The sequence below is a fragment of the Atta cephalotes genome (genome assembly GCF_000143395.1).
Source record: "Atta cephalotes unplaced genomic scaffold scaffold00032, whole genome shotgun sequence".
NCBI classification, from domain to species: domain Eukaryota; kingdom Metazoa; phylum Arthropoda; class Insecta; order Hymenoptera; family Formicidae; genus Atta; species Atta cephalotes.
Window position 1 is genome coordinate 1,001,254 of NW_012130096.1, and position 23,189 is coordinate 1,024,442.

Genomic DNA, 23,189 nt, shown 5'->3' on the forward strand with positions numbered 1-23,189 from the left:
TAATAATGATAACTAAGAATTCGAGGAAAGTTTTATTTTGAGAAAAAATTTACTTAAAGGTAGAGTCGATAAAAAAATTAAGATTTCGAATTGTAGGACAGATTTTGTGTGTGGGTACATAAATAAGAATTAGAAATAGAATTTATCATGCTTTATTTAAGCTTTTCATTACTGTAACAACTCTTGGGGCTCCTCTTCGAAGTGAAAAAATATATCACGCTTATAATATCGACAATATAAAACTGCTTGATGAAGAATTATTATTGATGTTACATAGTTTACTTACGTCAATACGTAGGTCATTACAGAGTTTCTAAATCCGGAAATATGCGCGTAATAAACCGCATAATGAGATGATGGCTAGATTTATAACATTATAACAGTAATTATACGAAGCAGACTTCCGCTTTTATCAACTTTCGCGTGAGTTTGACTAACTTTGCGTTTTTTGTTCATTTCGTTCAAACTGTTTTTCTTACTAGCTAAGTTCCATATCGGATACGAAATGCGAAACAAAAAAAAACGAAAGTGCTTTGGATAAACTTTCGTTAATGAGTGAATCCCCAAAAGTTGTGGGACTGAGATATGAATAACGATGCATGAATTCTACGGAAAATTCAGGTTGATCATGTGAGACGTGGATTTGTAATCGGAATTCCGGTGAATCGTTCAGATTTCGTAATGAGATCGACACCGTACAATGTAGAACTGATTAAGTCCGATTTCATCCCAAAGCGAATCCAGTAATCTCGTCGATATGTAGAACGCATTCTGGTGTAATTGCCGTCGTGATGGACTAACCATAATCCTTGTACGATATAGTATCTATTAATTACTTCCATCAACAATTTTATGCATGATCGCATTGATCCTTTCACACAAAAATTAAATCCGATAATAAAATTAACGTAGCGTTAACTGGCAAATTTTAAAGAGCTTAGCTAATTTGTTACGCAATAAAAAAAGCAAAGCATTTAATTATATATATATAATTAAAATAATATATAAATAAAAAAAATATATATAATATTACTCATATAATAAACATTTAGTTACTGCAAATATAATTATTTTATTACAATATATATTTATTATATATTTATTATAATATATGTATAATAATAAATATAATATTTTATGTACTTAGGAGAGACTGGAGTTCCTTGACAGTTTGTTTTGACAATTTCGTCAGACTTTAAACAATTAATTATTATTCGTTTAGATTTTAAACTAAATAGTTGGATACAATGCAGCATGCTTATATTTACTATAGAAAAACTTAGAGTGTACAGAACTACTTTTAGCATAAAAATATAGAGAAATCTCTCTATTGTATTAATTCATAGTTCTCTCTATCATAATTATATTATAATTAATTATAATTAAAAATAATTATGATTAATATGATAGAATAATCTTTCTCTATATTTTTATGCCAGAAATGGTTCTATATATATAGTTTTTTGTAATAAATACGAATATGCTGCATTGTAGCCAATTTGTTGATAAGTGGATAAGTTGATATCTATCGCGGTGTAAATTGCCTCTATAATCAACTTGATATTAATGAAAACATAATACAATAAATAAAAAACAGATAACAGATATGTACTAATTTTTATTAAAGATTGTATCTTTTATGTAATTATTTTGTAATAATCAAAATGTTATTACAGAAAAACAAATTAAATTATTTGAGTTTTAGCTTATTTTAATATGGAAACATTAAAATACAAAGTATTTTGTCAGAGTTAGTGTTTTGTCAAATTGTAACTAAATATTCGCACACGTAATACAGCAAGTCTAACCTTTTCTTAATGAGCCAAAGTACTCCATCCCTACGTATGTTGTCTGATTTTGATTATTTTATTATTTACAAATTATTTCTTAAAATAACATGTTGTATTGTGATAGATGCTTTTCTTTTAATTAATAATATATCACTTAATTTACTTTCTTAAGCCGAAGAACATTAATAAGAAATTATGAAATTCTCAAAAATTTACTTGCCTTCTCCTAAGATTTTTCTTTTTTCTTCTTATATTTGTTTAATTTAAATGAATTAGGCAAAAATACCTATGTTATAAAAGAGATATTTTGCGGTAACTTCCATTGTTTCTTTCATCATAAATACATAAACGTAACGCAATCAAGTTCCAGTCTTCTCTATAATATATATATGTCTTATCTGTTACGTTTTCACTTTCTAGATGGAATTAAACATTTTTAAATAATATCTCGTATTTAAAAATACAAACAATGACTTATAATTAGACATAGAAATGGAAACTAAAGCATAATCTAAAGTACGTATCGTGCATTTTGGATCTGCAAAAACGAATTTTTGGAAGTGGGGTTTGAAGAATGTCCTCCACATAAATCGAAATAAACATAAATTATATTAGGTATGGGAAAAAGTTCGTGACGTTTTTCCCGTTAGATGGCATTAAAAAAACGCCACAAACTTTTTCCCACATCTAACATTATAAAGTTGTGTAACACATTCATTCATTTACTAATTGCATATAAAATCGGTCATTTGATTTCTTTTGAAGATTTCTATACGGAAAGAAAGAAATTTTGCTAAAGTATCTAAAAATTTATTAGCTATATAGATCTAAAAATAATTTGGTTGGACCATTAAAATAATTTTGTAAGAAACTCAAGCATGATGAGAAATACTGCAAAATATTTTGATATTCCAGCAATTTTAGCGTTTTATACAATAATTATTTTGACCAATATAATAAAAAACGTAAATATATACAAAATTGTGTAACACACATATTACAGAGTATATTACAGAGTTGTGTAACACACATTTACTTACTCATTGTATATGAAATGGCTCATTTCATTTCTTTTGAAGATTTCTTACATCTATTACTAATTACGTTGCTAATAAAAACATTGACAGATTAAAAAGTCAGTCTCGCAATATTTGAACGAATAAAAAATTTGTCTAGATAACAATCGAGGAAGACCTAGATATTATATTATTGATAATTTTGTAAAAATTTCCATTAGAGTCCAAAATCAGTTTGTGAAATATTCAAATTTCTCTCTCTCAATTTCTTCGCGCAAAGACACGCCATAATATCTAAAATCGCCATTGTTTCCTTGCGATTAACACCTCTCAAACGCGAATGCTGGTCTGGTAACCGAAAATCAGAAGTTGAGTGTTTGCACGCGATACGTGATTCGAACTCGGAACGTCTATTGCATGCAGATTCCTGGTCTTTCCGTTTCCGTGTTGACGACTGAATACATAGCCCTCGTGGTCACTTGACTTCGATCTCGCAATTCCCTAACGGACATTTCCTGACAAGTTTTCAAAATCTAGGGAAGCTAACTCGGCCAGTTAATCAAGTTCAGTTTTGCATTTGTGATTCGATGGTTCGCAAGTAGCATATAACGCACGTGCATATAACGTTTGTTACACCTCTCTGCGACAGATCTGGTAAATGCAGTCTTCTAAATGCATGTAGCATGAAAATTAATGTCTGTTTAGTAATCTATTGTACTTTTATGTTTTATTTTTTATGTTATTGGCTCAATTATTTTGATGTAATTTCTTTCTTAAAATAAAATACTTTGCGTACCAATTTTTATTACCGTCATAATTTCAAATATTTTATTCAAGTTTATATACATATCATATTTATATGTATAAATATGATACGTATAAAAAAATCACGATCTTGCATCTCAATATTTAATATTTGTAAAATTTTAATAAAGCAATAAAAATTACATTTTCACAATCAGATTGTAGAAAGTAAATAATGTAAAAGTTAACTTAAAATTGTAATTCTTCTTTCTTATTGTGCTTTCATGTTGTAATTTTTTATTACTACACTGAAAAGAAAAATTGATTGCTGCAACAATTTAGATAGTAAAATATAGCAGAGCATTTTTATATGGCTGCAGCAACTAGTTTTTAATTGTAGCAGCAAATTTTTAGTTGTGTTAGCCTATCTGCAATATCAATATATGATTTTGAGCTAATGCAACTAAAAATGTACTGCTACAAAAACTGGTTGCTGGCCATATAAAAATGCTCTGCTATATTTTATTACCTAAATTGTTGCAGCAACCAATCTTTTCTTTCAGCGTAGATATAATTCATTTAAAATAAAACTTTGAAATAAATTTGAAATAAGTTTTTCTTAATAAAATACATTTTACGTACCAAATTCCTAGTTCTACAGAAAAAGAGATCTAATTTATTATACTTTACATGAAATTTATTTTATTGTAAATCATGTGTGATTTGCTATCTAAGATATTTAATAAATATTTATAATTGTGAAATTTTAATAACGAAAATTGAAAGACTTTGAGACAAATAATACTGCTATGTTAATAAAATAGAACTTAAAATAGACTTAAAATAGAACAGATATATTTAGTGTTTTGAAACTATAGCGCGACTGCACGGATGCATGGAAGTACTAAAAAAATTTCATTTTATTTAAAAGCTTAAAATTACTCAAAAAGTGTCTTAATGTTTCAATTTCTTAATGTTTCAATTTTTTAATTTTACTGTCAAAAATGCATTGAAATTTACTTATAATTAAATTAAATTATTAAGTTATTGCAAGAGAGAGAGAAAGAGAAAGATGGAACAAATTATATTCTACAGTATATAAGATGTGCAATTTTGGAGATAAATAGGTGAAATACTTATATACTGTGCTTTATTATTTCGGACTTTAATAAAATAAGAGCTTACGTAAAATAGCTTTGAATTCTTAAAAACTTCTCTATCATAAAAAAGTACTAAAAAAGTACTAAAGTAACTATAGTCTTACATTGCAGCTCTCAATTTTCTGTTTCTGATACTGTATCTTGTTTCATGGATAATAATGATTAATGTTTGCGCGCGTGACATCCATTAGGACCTGATTAGGGAAATGATGTAACGTACTCTATTCCTGACAGTCCGCGTTACTCTCAATATTCCGTGGCGAATAACTCAGAATTTTTAGAATTAATCCCCGAGAACGCGCATAAAGCGTGACTTGCATCGCGCATATCTTGCGCTCATGCGCCAAATCAAGACCGTATACATCGCGAAAGTTACCATCGTTTCGAAATTATCTATTCTCGCTATATCGCTACCTTTCTCATATTCTTTATTAGTTAGGAAAAAAATCAGGTTGTCTCATAAATTTATTTTCTGAGATCACAGATATTTTAGAAAAATTTAGATAAATTCTTTGAATGTATTAATTTCCCATATTATTACATAATTCTATATAGAAACGTGCATGATAAAACGAAAATTTTCCTTAACTTCATCGTACATTTAGAGTAAATTTTTTGCGGTCATTTAATTCAAAATTTAAACTTTTGCATATTATATTCATGCCTATCTTGATAATTACATTTATCAGAGAAATCGATACTTAAAAATTTTTAATTTTATTATTCAAAATTTAATTATATATAATATAGAAACAAATGCAGTAAACTATTGTGAGAAATTTATCCTAAGTATAGGATCCAACAGGATCATAGTTGGCAAAGATAATATTTTTTTTAAAAGAACAAAACATATTTTTTATACATTTTTTAATGCTCCATACATGTTTTAAATAGTATTATATAAAAAAAACATGTTTTATCATGTAAAAATCGATTAAATATGTTTTAAATAGTTTAAAACATGTTTAAAATATGATTTTTATCAATACTGAGGACACTCGTTTCCATCTTGCAATCGATATCGTCCGTTATACGGAATCTGCACGTGGATGGGCTTCGACTTCGCTTATCGAGTCGCCAGATACGGTCCTGACAAGGTAGGTTGGTGGCGGAAGCCGCGACACAAAGAGGCATCTTTCGCCGTCATCCACGATGGGCTGAAGTCGCGGTTTCGCTGTTTCGCTTGGCTTATTGCGCGACGCAGCACTCGCGATTAAAGTGCGCCGCGTCGTCATCGCCGCCGCCGCCGCCGCCGCCGTTGTCTGTCATCGTCACCGTCGACCGCATCGTGAACTCGTCTCGCATCAGCAACACGACGGTTCATAAGGGATACCCGGGGTATCAGACGCTTTCCCGAGGGTGGGCGGTGTCAGGTTAGGTTCCCGTCCAAGGGTGAGTCTGACAATTTCAGAGCATTAACACGCTGATTTCCATATATAATTAGTTTGCATCTCTTTGTTTAATTGATTTGCCAATTCTCGCTGAATAATTTAGAAATTAGAGATTATACAAACAATTATGACTATCCAAGTTTGGTCAACAATGAGTGACGCTAATAGAACGATTCTGCGTCTTTTCTGATGAATCAAGCATTGCTTTGTTTACGTTATGCTTTTCCCGGAGCAATTGCTCTGCGCTTTTTGTCCTACTTTTTGCATCTTTATCTTTCTTTTTGGAAAAAATTTCTAGTTGCCAGAAAAAAATCCTAAAATTTTTTATTAATTGTTTTCAAGTAAATAAGATAAAATTAGATATGAGATAATCGTAAGATTGAATTTATTTGCTTTTCATCTGTTATCTGTTATTAAATTGATATTTATTACTCGTTTATCGGCATAGTTAATATTATGGTATAATTCTAAAAAGATTACACTATACAACTATAATTAATTAATATTTCACGGTTTGCATTATATAATTTAAATAATCGATATCGAACAGATTAATACTAATCGTTTATTTTAATAAATAATTAGTGAATGTAAAGCATATCAAATTATGTTAAATGTTAAATATTATCTTCGATAGTTGCATAGGATTTTATGTCTAATAATAACTTTTATGCTTACTAATAATTCTATATATTACGTCTTTACTACTTTGCTACTTTTAAACCTTCTACTATTTCTATTAAATGGATGTTTTAATTTATTTTAGTTTATTAAGTCCATTTTAGACAATCTATAATGTGCTTGGAATTTCAAGATATAATAGAATTCTATTCATAGCTTTATATGTTATATCTTTCGTGATGTATATATTGTGACGTATTTTATATCTCTACGTGTATTGTACTCCTGATATTTTCATATTTTTTCCTTATTTATTAAAAGGGCGCATAAAATTATAAATAGAATTTACTCTTGAATTCTGAGATGAATATAAAATAGACTTAAGAATGAATATAATAATTATTCAAATTTTCAATTCCATAATTTAGTTTCAAAATTTTGATAAATCCACAGCAAATTAAATAAAATAAATGTTTTTTTATAAAATATATTTTTTACTTAAATTTTTTGCTTTCTGTTATATTGGCGACATGATGCGTTTAAAATATATAATTTTAAATAAGCTAAAAGGAACTTTTTACTCTCTCGTTCCCTCAGCCTCGCTATGTTTGGTTACGCATGAGAGCAAGCAACACGCAATCTAATCCGTAATTTTGCTCATTCTATTCTCTGTATCTGAATCGCTTTGTACCTGTGAAAAGGGCGAGGTTCATGATGTGTTTCAGAATCGTAGCTTGAAATTAATTCCAACGAGCATGAAAGTTCCACTTTGAGTTCACTTTAGATCTGCTTTTCATGCATTCAGAATTTACGAAAAAATTTTATTTATAATTTTATATACCGAAAATTTAAAGAATTAGAAATATAAAAATATTAAATTACACACATATATCGAAATACACAACATATGATATTATAATCGAAATTCTATTTTAAAATCTGATATGAATTTATTTGAAGAATAATTTAATAAAATAATTGGAGCATTATTTTATAAAATAATAATAATAATGATGTTTATAATAATCGTCCTTTTGAACAAATATTGTTCCATTTGAAAATAAAAAATTATGTACATCATTTTAAATAAATATTTATTAGGTATTTTTAAATTTAAAAATTTACATTATTCTTACGTTTTATATCAAGCACATTGAAAGCCTTAGAATCGCAGAAATTAATCCTTTCAGTACTCACATACATCATACATTCATTTTCAATGGTTTACATTCATTTTCAATGGTGATCATATATTTCAAACTAGTAAGGCAGGGTTTTGCATTCAAATGCCATGAATGCAGCTAGATTTAAATATGACCATCTAATTCTCCGTTTATGATTTAGATATATGTATGACAATTATATTATAAATATCAAATATTAATATAATAAGAAAAATTAGACTCATTCTGAATTAAGGAAAAAATAATTAATCGCCTTCTACATTCATAAAATTTATTTAACTCAATATATAAATTAAAATTGAACAATTTATTAAAGCAGATCTTAAAATAAAAATACGTACAAGAATTATCTTATTATTATTATTTTTATTAAATGTAGCGCTTTAAATCAAAGCAGATGCTTTTTAGTTCGCATAATTCACATGACATAAATGTGCAATTACAAACAGAAAACATAGAGATTATTAAAAATACATAAAATTAACAAGATGGCTTTCACTGTGTATGAAAATACATTTTGACATTAAATTTATTGCTAATATGTATTGCTAATTCGTTATCTTGAAATGGAACTTTTCACTAGTAGTATTAGAAGCCAAAGAGTTCTTGTTTCGATAGAGTAACGAGAAAGCCGCCAAGCTGGCGAGTCTAACAAGCTGTGTGTCGACGATGATGGATGACGAGGAACAGGAAGAGCTCCGTTGCACCGGCAGCGACGTCGAGATCGAGGAATACACCGACACCGAGGAATCGCCATATGTCCCTTATCAGGCGGGCGGTGATAAGCTGTTCGATACCGATCGCGAAAATTGGCAGAAGCTCCGTTTCCTGGTCACTCTTGTGTCGGTTGCAATATCAGTTACCGTTCTCGTTATCAGCTATCCGCTTTATCTCGAGAGCGTCGCCGCTGTCTCCAGCGCTTACACAGGTAGACAGAGGCATACGTGCACCTATTTATACACACAAACACACTCACATTCACACATCTTTACGGATTGCACTAATATACGGAGGTACATGATGTCTAAATTAATGTGTAAATTGAGTGGCCATTTCCGACCGATGGATCTCGCAATTTCGGGATTTTGGAGTTAAATATCTCGAGGATCAATTTCTCGGGATTGCAATTACTGCAAACAATTTATTTATATCCGCGAACGTTCACCATGTGCTGCGAGATGTACGCGCATATCTCTCGGATTCTCGTCATTTCCAAAATTATAGCTCACTCTGGCTGATATAATATCACAAGAGAAACAATTACGAATTACGTAAAATATGGTACTGGTAGTATCTAATCTTTAAAAATTATTTACGATATATATTTGCTAAAAGTTACAAAAAAAAAATTTTAATTAGACTTCAATTAGACTTTTTCATTTTGGATAATTCTCTACTTATGATTTTATTAACCGTTGACTCGTTTATTTTTTAACATTATTGATTAAAACAGTAGAAATATTTATTCGACTAGAGCAGAGCTAAAATTGGATGCCACTTCAATTACATGGTAAATTCATTAATATTGACGCTTTAATTAATTTCATGTCGTTGTCATTTTGACTTTTTCGCTTTATTCACGGCAATTTAATATGTTTCCAAATCGGCCTTCATGACTCTTGCAGGACTCCTTTTCACTGCCCTGTGCTCCGCTTGTATTTTGGGGTTGGTGTACTTCGTCGTGGACAGAGTGTCACCACCACCGCCATTAATACCGAACAGCATGCGGATTAAGATCCCCCGCTGCGGCCTGATCAAAATAAGCACTCTGTACGCCCTCTCAGGAATCCTAATCACTCTGTCTCTCGATCGGAATAGGGTGTTATGCCACTTACAAGATCCGATAAAGGGCATTACTCTCGTCTTCTCTCTCGTCTATTACTTCTTTTTTTGTCAAAAAAGTGAGTGCTTTAGAATTGCATGTTGGTATTGTTATTTTATCAACGTTTTATCAAATACAATAAACAATAAGCAAAATAATTTACTATTCATGTAATTGCGTTACACAAATGCCAAATTATTTTGTTTGTTATGATAAGCTAAAACGTTTTTCCGGCGAAGCGTGTATTAAATGATGTGAAATTTTAGACTTAATATATTTATGGTACGTATTATTGTTTTATATTTAAATATTTATACAGGAAGTATTAATTCAGAAAAATAAAGGATTTATTGAGAATAATTCTACGGTACAGTATTAGCTTTAGAAATAATGAGAAACTATTTTTGAAATTAATTCTTTTTAATCCTACAATGTGATAAATTTTACATACAAGTGAACGAGGTTATTGAATACTAATAAACAGCTATGTCTTCAATAGTCATTAGGAAGTCCCATTTGTCATTTATTAAGATAATTTGGAAACAAACTTTTAAAAATTCTGTCCGTTATATATCAATTTAGACCCCCTGATGATTAGTAGAGAAGGATTATGACAGAGAACGTGGTTTCAATATTTAAGCAATTTTGTATTATTTTGTTATTATATACTGTGTTATGAAAAAACACACGATTGAACTATATTCCATCATTTCAAGATTTCTGATAGTATGTTTATTCTTTTTTTTCTTTTAAATTAATAATAAAGTTGTTTGTGTTTATAAAATTCTATGTTTTATATTTTGTTATTAAAAACATGAAATATATAAAAAGCTTAAATTACATTAATTAAGAGTGATCTATTTTTTTGTACGTAATATTTATGTATTGATAACAATACTATATTATTCAATAGTGATAGCATTCTAGAGTTAATTGTATCAAGCTCCGGAAGTTAATTAAAGTGACCTATTTTCTTATATGTAAAATTTATTTATACATATATCAATAACAAATACTAAAACTCAATAAAATTAACATTTTAGAGTTGTATCTCAAACTTCGGAGATATTTTTTTGAAATAATAATTCTTGTTATTTTTCGAAATATAATTTTTTTCTAATTGCATGCAGATTTACGGAATTCCTCCCTCGAATGTTTTCAGTGATGAGTCTGCAACGAATATTTTCGAGCACAACTATAATAGTGGGTCTGTTTATAAGCGTCGATTACGGTCTCTGTGACGAGTTTCGTTGTCGAGGAAGAGAAGTTTCTTCGCATACAGCCGCCATGAGAGGATCCTGGGGTGCTCGGGCGGTTTGGACGTTCGTTTACGTGGGCTCTCTCGCCGCCTTCGCCATGTTCTTTACTATGCTTGAACGCCATTACACTACCGGGGTAATTTATCATCGACATTCTTGCGCAAATCGTAGTTTATTCGCTCACAACACCCGTGGGATCTCCGATGATATATCGGCACGATTTTTATTAAACTCAGTTTCGAAAGAACTTCTAATTTTAACTCTTATCAGAAAAGATTGAAGAAGTAGGATTTTTATTAAGTATCTAAGGAATACATCAAGTCAGGAGAAAGTCTAGATGATTTTATAATGTTATGAAAGTCAAAATGATTTTTGTTATTAGGTAAAAAAATTTAACTGTTTTTCAATATTAAGAACCATAATAAAATCATTTTGATTTTTTATGTCTTGGATAAAAAAATAAGAAAAATATTTTGAAATTTTTCTTTCATTCCATAATTATGTAATTCATTAAAAGGAGTGCCATATTTATCGCAGAACATTTTTATATGTACGTCTTTTTTTGCGGATAAGCCGGTTTCTTATTTGACGGATTAGTTTTTTTGGTCGTCGGATTTTCGTTTATATCTTCCGAACAACTTGTTTCGGTGGAACGAATGACATTCGTAATCTTCCGTTTCCAGCAACAGAACATGTGCCAGATGATGACAACGCAGCACAATTCTTTCCTATACACGGTGTCTCGTCTAGTGTCTTCGCGCGATATTCGTCGTCGTGGCTCCGAGGAGGAGGGTGGCCGATTGTTGCACGTGACCGATCCGGATCCCACGATAAAACCAAAAAGCTACCCCAAGCCACCGGTGATGCAAACTCTTTTTTACATACACGTCATTGCTTTCTTCGCCATCCTGACGTTCTGCTGGCTCGACACTTTGCCCGGTGTTGGCAGGGTGAGTGACATAAAAAGAGACGCATCATTTATTTACGACGAATCAGAAGATTTTTCTTAGGCTAAATCTTTAACAATAAAAATTTTCAATTCTTTACATTAACTTTTCTTGAATTTGCAATTAATAAAAACCTATATCAGAGGAGAAAGCCATCTTTTAACCTTTGGAGGACCGGAGACCTTTTAAGGACTATGAACAATTTTAGTTAATTTTTTTGGGAATTTATAGCTCATAATTAGCTCGAAAATGTTGTAATTGATCCGCATATATTTTGGAGAGTAGGCCGCATAGGTTTTTCGGCAACCGTACCATGCATGAGACATTATTTAATGAAATTAATTTTATTGCGTAGACATAATTATTGCACTAAAAAAATGGTTTTATATACGTTATTTGTGAAATTTTTACTCTACAATGATGATAGACAATTATTCTAACAATATCTCATTATATTTAGTTAAAAAAACAAAAAATAAAAAATGTCATTTTTATCCGGACCGAAAACCTTTAAAGATTCGACAGTAGCGCCAACTTTTTCGCCACTCAACCCCACATTGACATTGGCAAAAAAGTTCTAGTCCTTAAAAGGTTGATCAAAAACATGCCGGTCCTCAAAAAGTTAAAATTGATATAATATGTTTTCGTTTTATTTTTATTTTAATTGTGGATTTTAATTTGGATTTTTATGGCGACATTTTTACACTGTATAAAAATAACTATCAGAATAATTAATTCTGAATTTTATTTCATCAATCACAAAAATAAAAAATTACGATAATTTACGAAAGTTAAATATTTTAAAAACATATCATTTATTTGTGAAATATAAGTTACATTTTCAAATATAAATTCTTCAAGATTTTTAAAAATATATTTCAAATGAAACTATTATGTATAATTTTATTATTTTGATAATATACATAAAACAAAAAATATAATTTTTTATTTTTGGCTATGAATGGCAGCTTTATAAGAGAATATTAATTAAACATGTTTTATTTTAAAAATTATTTTTTAAATGGCGTTTCAGGGTCTATCACCCGTTGAACTCTATCGTACTGTCGAACGTGGACTAATATGCCACTTTAAAGGTGATAATGTATGCGCGAACGTTTCCAGTCACGGGTGGATTTTCTTATTCGCGTATGTTATCTTCGCGATCTCGAGTCTCAACTTCCTGTCGTTGTGCGAAAGCTCAGTGTTCAGCGTGGCCACCGCTACCGTTTCGCTTCCGCTGTCTGGTATCTGGTGGAGCATTTACAGGATGGACGTTAGTTTACACGGGGGTAAATATCTAAATGATTTTTAGCTTTAGTTTGAATTTTGCAACGATTTGCCTTGTGTTGCGCAATATAAATATTAAAACGGATAACAGATATTGAAGCAAAAGTTAGTCCCGTAGAGAGATACGTGAAACATGGTAAAAATTTATTTTCTGGATTTACGAATATAATCTTCTAAAGCAGAATACTCTCTCTTAATTAAGTTGAAATAAATTTCTTTCACAATTTATTTTAACTTATTTTTTTTATAAAAATACAAACAATTACATATTAGACATTCTATTTATAGATTAGATATCTGGATTACGAATTCTCAATTTCAATTAAGAATTAACATGTTCCCTCTTACAGTTACATTATTACGAATTCGTTTATGAATTTCTTATAATCACGTGTCATTTTCTCAGACCTGCTTTCCGTAGATTGCCTAAGTAGAACATAAAAATCATCAAGATCAAAAATTAAAAGTAAAGAGTGAGCTAATGAGAGTGATAGAGTTCTCTCGCTAAAGATTCAATTCATTTCTATTGATTATTGCTGAAGATGACTCGAATGTCAGTCGAAACGTCGAAATTAAAGATTATATAAAAATTTTAAAAATAAATTGAAGATTTATATATATAAATTTGCACAATACTTACATCGCTTCACTTTCATTAACTCGCTTTTTACTTTTAATTTTTTGACATTTTTGAAAGTGCATACAATTTTAAATTACTATTTAAGGTTGTCTTACTTTTTTAATTATCATAATAATATCATAAGAACATCATAATTTATCATCATAATTTATTTGTCACTTATAAATTTATTTTTAAATATCAAATGGTGACGTCCTATATGATATCATTAGGACTCTATGTTTTACCTAGGCATTTGATCACGTAATTGCATAAAAACCTGAGTACTGAGAGACTTTAAAAGATTTATCCTGAACAGGTTTCATCTCCTGGTCACCGGGAGTAACGGGCGAGCTGATCTGCGCCTTGCTTGGTCTTCCTGTCGTGCTGCTCGGTCTGGGCCTGCTGGTCAGATCGCACTTCAGAGATACACAGATTCCTTACCAAACTATTCAGCCGCCCGACATCCAGCCGCACGAGGCCTGTCACAGATGAATCTCTCTGTAGCATCTAGCCTGGCCTCGCGACGAGGTCGACACCACGTGCGGTGATCCACGAAAATGAATTCTGATCGATTCGATGGGTACGACGATAAACCGTTGCTCTCACATCGAATTGATCGGAACAAACGATATTAACAAGACAAATTTCATCGAGCCGGGATAATGTTATTGTTGTACACTTGACAGATATATTTTGTCAACTGTTTCCAGATGCATTGATCTCTCCCTTTGACCACGAAGTCATCAAGGTAAAATGAATCATAAAATGATCTTCGATTCGGTCGTATATCACTCTGTCGATTTACATGCAAAAATATATCGGCAGATCGGCTAATTCGGCGTCAGTTAATTCTGGCTGTAACGTTTTCTTTTAGAAATAAAAGATTAGAAAAGAATTAATTTAATTCTATTAAAAAGAATAAGGTAACCGGACTCTAATAATACTCTATATGCCCTTCCTAGGCTTTACAATTTTTTTTCATTTTTTGCTGACTCCAAAATTAAAAAATTGGTCACATTTAAAAGAGGGAACATTTCTGAATAAAAATTATGAGACATTTTGAAACATTTATATACTAGGTGCAGTAAAGATTTTAAAAAAAGTAGCATTCTGCGCATACTGAGTACACGTAACATCCAATATGACCTAAATATGTTTCCCTCTTTTTCATAAAAAAAAAGAGAAAAATGAGAAATAAAGTGATCAATGTTTTTTATAAGATTGTAAGTTATTATCGATATATTGACATGTTTATTAATATATAAGAATATACAAAAAACGTTTCCAAATTGGACTTATCTACTTATCTACTTATTTCCGTGATGTTTAATGGATGAATTAGAATTCATGATCTGAAATAATAAAAATATAAAAAAAATTATACAATTGATATGTGTACAGTTACCTATAGTCATATTAGTTCTTACAAAGAAGTTCTACCTTATCTTTTTCTCTTTGATTATAATGAAAGCTTATGATAAAAATAATAAATTAACTATCTGATATTGTAAAATATGAATACAGAGTTATAACAACATGATCTACTGAAATTAATAATCATTTTTTGTAGTTATAGGAAGCAATTACTTTCTTACGAAATATTACATCACGCCTATGATATTCTGGATTTTCTTTACTGATAACTAAATGAACAAATTAAACAATAAACTGATGCAATCAAGTCAGATAGACAACCTGCAAATTACTACTGTTATCTGTTGAATTAATTGTGTAATTACTCATACTATAAATAGCGAATAGGATGTTTTGAATACACCGCCCCATATTGGATCTAGTTACCTTAATTTATTATAAAACGATTTATTTACTGCTTTTTTATTTTATTAAATAATATTTATTGTAGTTATAAATTTAATTTAATTGATCACAATATAATTGGTCAATATAATTTAATTGAGGTTAAAAAATTTTTATCGTGAAAATTAAACTAGTGCCAGAATTAATTGACATTGTTAACAAAAAGTCAGCCGAAGATTTTCTGGACAGTATTTAGTGTTTTAAATATGCACTTTACGTGCGTGTTCCCGCAAAATTCATTTCTCCAAACGCGGAGGAATAGCGCGCGAACATTTGTGATAAGAAAAAACACTAATTATATTGGTAATTATCCCTATAAAAAAAAAGAAGGATAGTTGCGCGAGAAAGAAAGGAGAAAGAAAGCGATCGATGTTTCCTATATATTTGCCAAACGCGAACGTTCGCGCTGTCACGCGAGCGCGACAACGTTATAGCCAATTTATATTTTATTTTGATAACGAGATGTTTTATATATTTTCGAAAAAGTTCAAATTACACATGTTGAGAACCAGAGTAGTGAGTGGATGAGGCAAAGGGCCCCAAAAATGTATGTTTCTACAAACTTGCATGCATAAGAGTTAAGAATCTTCCAATCTTACTTGACTTCCGAACTTCAATGTCGTCACTCTCGAACTTGAGTGTTTTTGAAATCAGAAAATGAAATATACGACGACCAATTTCAGATTATATTGATTAATTTTAATAATCACTCAATTCTTAAAATATTTGAGAGTATTTTTTCTTAGATGCCAAAATATGTGTATATGTTTCTCTGGAAATGAACCATTTTCAAATAACAATCATTTTTCAATAATCTTATTATAACAATGAATCTATGCAAATCTACATACCGTAATTATTTGTCTAATGCTTGTTTCTATCATATAGATTAACTTTAGTCTGGGTTCAATTTACTCTTCATTTTTCTCTGATTCTTATAACTAAAAAAAGATGAGTTACTTGAATCGAGATCAAAATTAAACTGCATTGATAGAAATGAGTCTAAATTAGAAACATTAACTTAATTTCATTTAATTAATGACATTTGCCTCAGACGTTAATTTAATTTCGCTTAATTAATGACATTATTGCAGTCCAATTAGGGCCAATCAGATAGTTAACTCTGTTAGATGTTCTATGGATATTGGCTAAATGATACTATGGAGAAATCGCCAAATAGGGAAATGGATATTGACACTCTCTTGACGAGTTGAATGTTGGGAAACCAAGTTATGTTGGAACCCAAATCTCCAAGAGACATTCTAAAGACATCCAGAAGACAACCTATACGGACGTCTCCTGGATATCTTTTGGATGAAGCATGCTGTGCGAGAAGCTTAACTTCAATTCGCACATCAAGCAACATTTGCAACTCTGTGCATACGGATGTAGACGACACTGTATCTCATCAAAAGTAGAAAAACTTGCGAAAGAACGGTTCACTTACGGCTAAAATCGCAGCTTTCAACTTTCACGTTGGGAATAAAATAATAAAGTAAAGAAGCGAGCGACTGAAATACGCTCGTACGCGTGTGTATGAGTGTGTATTTTCTCTCTGCTATGTTTCCGACTAACATCAGATAGTTACTGTATCAATAACTTGAGCGTACAAACTGTTACGAACTAGTTGGGTCCTGGCCGTGCACGTTTAACTTGCGTTTTCCCTGCTGTCAACTTGTAAAACTCGTCACGCATCCACGGAAGTTTCCAAATAACATTAAATATCCGTTTATGCGCCGTTAGCAAAAATTTCTTCCATGTATTTTCCTCTTCACTGAACAGAGTGCCAATTATATATAATCTTCTAATGCCAATTATATACTATCTTCTTAATATTTAAATTTGTTACGTTCTTATTTTTCTATTAGATTACAATAAATATCAATATTAGCTTTTGTTTTAAATTACGTTTTCTTTCAAGTTTTTTTTATGTATATTATCTTTTACAAAATTGCTTTTAGCAACAAATTGATAATATATTTTATATGACATTTTTCTTGAAATACATTCACAATAAATATAAACGTTTTATATTTATATCTTTTGGCTATCATATAATTTCCACTTTATTAATTAGTGTCTTTTTATTAAAAAATTATTTTAATAATTTTTAAAGTTTATAAAAAATGAAAATTAAATTCAAAATGGAAGTTATTAAATTTTGTAAAAAATTATTTTTATTTTTACTTTTTCCCTTTTTTATTTATTTTTATTCCTTATAACTACGAAACATCTGTCGGTCATCTCAACTTCTATGAAAAGTTCTCTCTACTCCCTGTCTTCGTAACTCCTTCTCCTCCGAAATTACTAAATAATCAAACTTCTCTGAAAGAACAAAAAGGAAAATCAAAAGTTCAAAAGCGGCTCAGAGCGATCTTACAGAATGAAAAAAAAAGAATATTCGTGCCAAAAACTCATTCGAGTCTCGTGTGACTCGATTTAAGCTAATTGTAAGTATTATCGCGCGTTTGCATAGTGGTTGCATTATTACAATATTTCGATATAATAATAATGATAATGAGATAATAACAATAGTAATAATAATTTGTAAGTGTCGTTATTTATGTCAGGTGTCGGATCGCGACACTCAGCGTAGCTCGTTGACAGCGATTATTGAATTCAGGCTGTAAGTTAAATAGATAGTAAGTCAGAGGAAGATATTAACTTTGTTGGAAGTGTGTCGAAGTATCTTATTCTATGGAAATGAAAGCAGCTATACGTCCACATTTTTTACAGTAACAGTAATGGCGTTTTAAGAGAAAGTAAATAACAGCGCTGACTGAGTGCAACGATAATAAAGTTAATACGCCATTCTCCTTGTTGCAATCAGTAGCTTCGTCGATAAATCGACTATCGCTAAATGTCATAGTAATAGCCTTCATAATGAAGTTGAATATACTCTCTTGTGCTGTGTCTAACATAAATATAATTAATCAGAGGCTTTGGTGCAGAAAAAAAAAGACCGGTTTATGAACTTTTTCTTTAACAGAAAAAAAACTATAGCATCTCTTTTTATTGTATATCAAAGGCCTGCTAGTTACATCATTTAATTTCCAACAAAGTTTTTGCTTCATTCCTAACTAATTTTCTATTCTCCCAGATTCAGATTATTTTTCGTGAAATTTCAAATAATTCCTTACTGTGCCAAAGTCCTCAATTTTAAACATGTACACACATACACACACACACACACATAAAACAAAAACAATTTCTGTACTTTATACATACATATATACACATATATTTGTTGATTCCTGAATGAATATGTGGCGTGTAGCATATAGAGATACAATTTATTTATAGATGCCAATATATATATATATATATATATATATATGTCGCACAATTAACATATTCTGTATACATATAAGAATTCAGATGAAGGAATTGAAGTGCAATTTTAAAAATTGCTAGACTCAACATTTTCCCCATTCGTCCCTATTCGATTCCGGTAACGAGACTGAAATGAAGGTGCAAAATTCGCATTGCGCTATTTTAATTATATAATTAAACATAGAAATGCAATAATTAAGTCATATTAACTTCCTCTTGTCAAGACTCCGCGCACTTAGTTTTGCGATAAATATTTATTACTTTCTATTTATTACTTTCTATTTCATCGTGCAATATTTCGCGTCAGTTTCGCCTCCGTCTTTCGATGTATGTCGTGTTAAGTAAAATCGCCTAGATGTAAACAATTTTAAACAATTGTAAATTATTTCGCAAATTGTTAATCTCTTTGATAACGCGTACTTGCGTTTTGTATGCGTTATGTATAAATCGTAACACTTTTGATTAATATTTCTTGCGAATTTCTATGTACTACATAAATTCTTATCTTCAATTTCTTTATATAGAGATAAGAAAGCTTTTTATAAGAAAAAAAACTCCTTTTTTTTCTTATAAAGGCAAAAAATTTGAATATTTGTTATATGAAACAACCTTTGATGAAATATTTATTAATTTTTAACAGTGATTATGTATTTTTGTTATTATTATGACATTTTATTAAATTATAATTATTACTTTTTATGACTTGTAAATGACACAAAGATCTTCAATAATATAATAATATAAAATGTTACACAAAGCGTTACTAAGTAAAAAGTAAGAAATGGAATAGCAGATTTTCCGACGATATCAGAATAGTAGATAATAGACGACTGTGTCTCGTACTGAATTCTCTTCAGATCTCAACGCTTTAATGCGATTTTATTGATAATCTTACATACACTGACGGTGTTTTCCTGATAAAACATCGCGTAAAGTTTTGATCATAAAGCCTTCAGGGAAAAGACATGTGTGTCAGTTTTAGAAAAGGAAATGTCGCCATTAATGTTAATTAAATTAATAGTTTCTTAAACACGAAGACGTGCGAATATTGTAAGCAATATATAATCATTTCTACACAATGATTCCGTCGTTAGCTATTGTGAACGTTAATATCCGCGGAAAACACGGAAAGCTAACATTGCATTATTCGTATATGACTGTTATCTATGTCTTCTATGGCTTTATCGAAGACATAATCGTAATCCCCTTAGACGTAATCGTCGTAATTGCGATAATTCAATCGTGCCATTGTGAATTATGGATAATATCCTAGTTGTCCGATATTTGCTTGGGATTTGTTAATGACGCATAAGGCGTCAAGTCGCATAATTTTGTGAAAGGTAATATAATATATATAATATAAACGAGAAGCTTCGCTCAAAATTGTGATGTCGTCTCCGCGGTATCGCCATTGTAAGCATTTCCAGCCGTGGATATGACATTTTAAATGTGTGCTAATATACATACATATATATACTTATATAAAAAGTCATGTTATATCTTTCTCCTATCCGAAAAATATATTAGTTACGATTAATGTCAACATCAGCTAACAATAAATTGATTAACTTCAAATTTCTTTTCCTATCGGCTTTATAATTAGCGCATTATAAAATTGTAAGTGTGAAAATTGTATAGTAATCAGTTCACAAACTAGCATGCATCATTTTATCCTTGTTTAATAACAAGATGAAAATGATATAAACGTTGCGAACGCACCTTTAGTAGTGAACATGTAACCCCAAGCTTTATTTTCACCGATTTCTTTGTGTATATACATATTTTATAATCTGCAATATTACTTTATTAACGACTACATCTTTTTAATTACATCTTAATTTTTATAATAATTTGATTATCACGTCTCATGTAACTAACTTTACTGTTTATATTATTTTACATAACATATATTAATAATATATTATATGAATGATATTAGAGTATGCTGCGAATTTCTTCCGCAACATGTAATCTAATACTTAAAATACAATTTTCCTCTCTCTTTTGAATAAATTTTAGATTACTAATGCTTTTAATTTGATATATAAAAATAAATGACTTTGCATAAAATATTTATGCAAATCCAGAATCAAAGTCGACGTCGTCAGAGCTTGCGGGCGGTTAATCTGGCTGTTTTGTGCAAGTTGCCTATCCTGTCGGACATCTTTTTGCCACCGCGTACGTAATCTTCGTATCGTATCTCGGCAAGTGTCTCAAAGTTCAATTTCTCCATGATTCGTTGACTGAACATTGAGGCGGCGACGGCAAAAACCACCTCTGGTCGTACGTGCTCGTTAACGATTTTGTCGGCTATACAGATCTGCTTCAACTTCCTGGTGCGCAAACCTCGCGCGACTTCGAGACTTTTCTCTGTGATCTGCCAGCCAATACCGCGTTCTTGACATTTTGAATCCGTGCCTATGTAGAAGATTTCCATGGCACCCTGTGCGTTGTACTTCTCGAAAACGTCTACTTGCGATTCTATCTGATAACGTAAATAATGTGATTCAGCACTCTTAGAGTGATAAGCTTAATCTGTTGCATGTGTGTTTCTTAGATTAGGCGATTACACACAGAAAATATATATACATATACTGTGTTCAACTATTAATTACTTTTGTTCTCAAGTATTTCAAAAATTCATATATTCGCAAATCCAGAGAATGAAAGTAACTCGTTATTTGTAACTGTAATTTCGTTACAGTTACAAGTTATAGTTACAAGTACTGTTTCGACAACTGTAACAGCAACGTAGTTACATTTTTTTGGTAACGGTAACGAATTTTACAATTCCTTTTATCGTTGCTTTACATACGGTTGGACACAAATCACTCATAGCACTTGAGACTGGAAAGCCAAGCCCTATAAACATCCGTCCTGTGATTAGTAGTCGTCGATTTAAAAAAATGTAACGGAAAAGTAATGAAAAGTAACGGCAACTATAACGAATTATTTTTAAAAATTGATAATTAATAATGATAACTTGTTACTTTTTCTATACTTGGTTACGAGTAACTGTAACTTGTTATTTTTAAAAAAATAACCATTTTCTGCACGAATCTATCATAAATTCATTACAAGCATCAAAAATTTATTTAAAATATATTCTAAATCCTAATATGTTCAGTATTTCAAGATTATTAAATCAAGATTACTAAATTAAATTTGCTTATCATAGTAAGTTGCATTTTTGATAAAATTTTATAACATTCTCCAAAGAAAAAAGTTATTGTTTCAAATACGTGATAATAAATTTTCTCTAAAATTTATAACAACTACATTTTAAAACTATATCAAGAAAATATTTTTTGTTAAAGATAACCGTTACTTAAAAAAAAAGTAAACCAAGTAATCACATTTCTTAACAGTACAATAATGATATTTTTCTGTGTGAAAATTACTATTTGAGTTTAAAAAAAGTTTTCAATTCAATCTCTTTCAACATACTTTATCTATTTATACTATATATTATGTAATTTTTCATGAAAGGAAAAAAAAAGCAGATTTTTGCCCAAAAAGATATAAAAGAAATAGATTTTTTTTTTACATTTTGACTTCCTGGATACGATAAAATTATTAAAAGGTTCGTAGTATTTGAAAAATACATCGAAATTGAGCACAAACATGATTATTTATCCAAATTTCAATTCTTGTTTAATGTTCAAGGTATTTCTCGAACACCGCGCACTTTTAATATTATTAATAATTACTAATAACTTTATCGAATTCAGAAAGTTAAAATCTACGAAAAAACTGCTTTTCTTGTTTCTCTGTTCTTTTTTTAAAAATTGTTCTTTTTAATAAAAATTAGTCCCTTTTTCAATATCTTTTGAATGAAAGTGTCTTCATTACTTTTTTTATAATATAGAATTATTAAGGATATATTTTGATTAGAAAATATAGATTTTGCTGATAATGCTAAATTTAATTGATGAAGATAAGAAACTAACTAAACATTGGAAATTATACACGCAAATAAAACGTTTTTAAAGCTAGACAGTATATTGTGTGTGTGTGTGTGTGTGTGTGTGTGTGTGTGTGTGTGTGTGTGTGTGTGTGTGTGTGTGTGTGTCGCGTGTACGTGTGTGTGTGTGTGTGTGTGTGTGTGTGTGTGTGTGTGTAGTAGAGAGAGAGAGAGAGAGAGAGAGAGAGTAGTACGTACGTTCGTACGTAAGTAAGTAATTAATTAATAATA

At 30.2% G+C, this 23,189-nt stretch overlaps 2 protein-coding genes across 2 annotated transcripts in view; one reads left to right on the plus strand and one right to left on the minus strand.

The window, feature by feature from the left end:
* The first annotated feature begins 8,575 nt into the window (after positions 1-8,575).
* On the plus strand, positions 8,576-14,335 carry LOC105621077. The gene is made up of 6 exons (XM_012202548.1): positions 8,576-8,834; positions 9,532-9,807; positions 10,891-11,123; positions 11,671-11,937; positions 12,968-13,223; positions 14,160-14,335. The coding sequence occupies exons 1-6, from the start codon at positions 8,576-8,578 to the stop codon at positions 14,333-14,335; spliced, it is 1,467 nt and encodes a 488-aa protein (XP_012057938.1).
* Positions 14,336-21,098: 6,763 nt separating this feature from the next.
* Positions 21,099-23,189, minus strand: part of LOC105621078 — a 3,203-nt gene continuing 1,112 nt past the window's right edge. Inside the window, exon 3 of the mRNA XM_012202549.1 lies at positions 21,099-21,479. Within this exon, the coding sequence (XP_012057939.1) occupies positions 21,099-21,479 (381 nt within the window). The remainder of the gene's footprint in view (positions 21,480-23,189) is intronic.

What these genes read in the sequence shown, in the direction of transcription:
- LOC105621077 (XM_012202548.1), top strand. Translation starts at nt 8,576, where the DNA reads ATGATGGATGACGAGGAACAGGAAGAGCTCCGTTGCACCGGCAGCGAC. An exon ending in AACGCCATTACACTACCGGG is followed by an intron (nt 11,124 to 11,670) that starts GTAATTTATCAT and finishes TTCCGTTTCCAG; the next exon opens with CAACAGAACATGTGCCAGAT. An exon ending in CTTTGCCCGGTGTTGGCAGG is followed by an intron (nt 11,938 to 12,967) that starts GTGAGTGACATA and finishes ATGGCGTTTCAG; the next exon opens with GGTCTATCACCCGTTGAACT.